This window comes from Myotis lucifugus, unplaced genomic scaffold (genome assembly GCF_000147115.1).
Source record: "Myotis lucifugus unplaced genomic scaffold, Myoluc2.0 scaffold_280, whole genome shotgun sequence".
In the NCBI taxonomy this organism is placed as follows: Eukaryota; Metazoa; Chordata; class Mammalia; order Chiroptera; family Vespertilionidae; genus Myotis; species Myotis lucifugus.
This window is the reverse complement of record NW_005871328.1, coordinates 1,429,442-1,430,738: the sequence shown is the minus strand read 5'-3', so window position 1 is coordinate 1,430,738 and position 1,297 is coordinate 1,429,442. Positions and strand designations below refer to the sequence as shown.

General features: G+C 60.9%; 1 protein-coding gene across 1 annotated transcript in view; it reads left to right on the top strand.

Moving 5' to 3' along the window:
* The window catches only part of CPAMD8 (C3 and PZP like, alpha-2-macroglobulin domain containing 8), a gene marked incomplete at its 5' end in the record, with an annotated part of 65,504 nt that overhangs the window by 52,684 nt on the left and 11,523 nt on the right, over window positions 1-1,297 (top strand). Inside the window, 2 exons of the mRNA XM_023763311.1 lie at window positions 274-458; window positions 1,059-1,146. Of these exons, the coding sequence (XP_023619079.1) occupies window positions 274-458; window positions 1,059-1,146 (273 nt within the window). The remainder of the gene's footprint in view (window positions 1-273; window positions 459-1,058; window positions 1,147-1,297) is intronic.

The following is a 1,297-nucleotide window of genomic DNA, read 5'->3' as shown; positions in this document are numbered from 1 at the left end:
GCACTCTAAATGCGACCAGCGGCGTCCACGCAGAGTATAGAAGAGAGAGTCCTGGAGGCGGGCAGACCTGGCTTAAGCCCTGTAAAAAGGGATGGTAGTCTGTTTAAACAGCTTTGGGCATTTCAAGGCTAAATAGAGTACCGTAGTCCCCAGAACCGTGCTGATGTCACTGTCGTCGTCATCCTGGCCTCTCCCACCTGTCCCTGCCTTGCCCCCCCCACCCCCCACACACACACTCCCAGAGCCCCCAGACTCGGTCTTCTCACCCCCCAGATTGATGTCAGCTACAATGTGCCAGACCCGGTGGCCAAGCCGTCCTTCCAGCTGTTCGTGAATCTCCAGGAGCCCGAGGCGGAGCGGCCCCGGCCCCCGGCACCAGCACCCTCAGCTGATGATGACGACCCAGCAGCCGACCTGCATCACCAGGAGTACCAGGTGACCCTGGAGGTGTGCACCAGGTGAGGCCTTCTGCCCTGTGCTTGTGTCAGTCCCAGCCCCTTGGCAGAGACGGTATTGGCTGCAAACACCAATGATTTGGGAGCCCAGTGGTGGCACCTGCCCTGACCTGGGCCCCCAGCCTGCCATTGTCGGAAAGAACCCACTATGTGTGCCATCTGGGTATGGGCTTGCTCAGGCCTGAATCCTCAGGGAGCCTCCCGACCCTCCCAGGGGTGGTGGCCACCCTGTCCCCTCGGACCCGCAGTCTGCAAGTTCCTCTCTGAATGTCAGCCTCCCTCCTGTCACCAACGCCCAGCACAGGGGAGCAGGCCCCAGAGGCCAGTGCCACACCCCGTGTCAAAGAAGGGGAAACGGAGGTCCGGCACTGAGAGTGACTAGGTTCCCCTCAGGCCCAGAACCCTCAGCAAGGCCCTCTCCTTATGGCCTCAGTGTCTCAGCTATGAAAGGGGCTGACGGATGACCAGCAAACCGTGTGTGTGCAGATGGCCTGCCAGTGAGGACCAGGGCAGGATGTCAGCCACGTGGGTGGTGGGGGGCGGAGGGGGCCGTGAATTCCACCAGGGGCCTTGAATTTGAGCCTGTTCTCCTCTTATTGGAAGGTGGCTGCATGCAGGGTCCTCCAACATGGCTGTCCTAGAGGTGCCCTTGCTGTCGGGTTTGCGGGCAGACATAGAGAGCCTGGAGCAGGTAAGGCGGCTCTGGCAGGCAGAGGCCAGGGGGGTCTCTGGTCGGTGGTCCTGCCCAGAGTGGCAATTCCCAGCACTTCCTAAAATGGGTTGGTTGATGGGTTTTTTCCCCCACTTCTCGTGGGCAGAGTTGGTGCTTTTGGGCTGGCCAT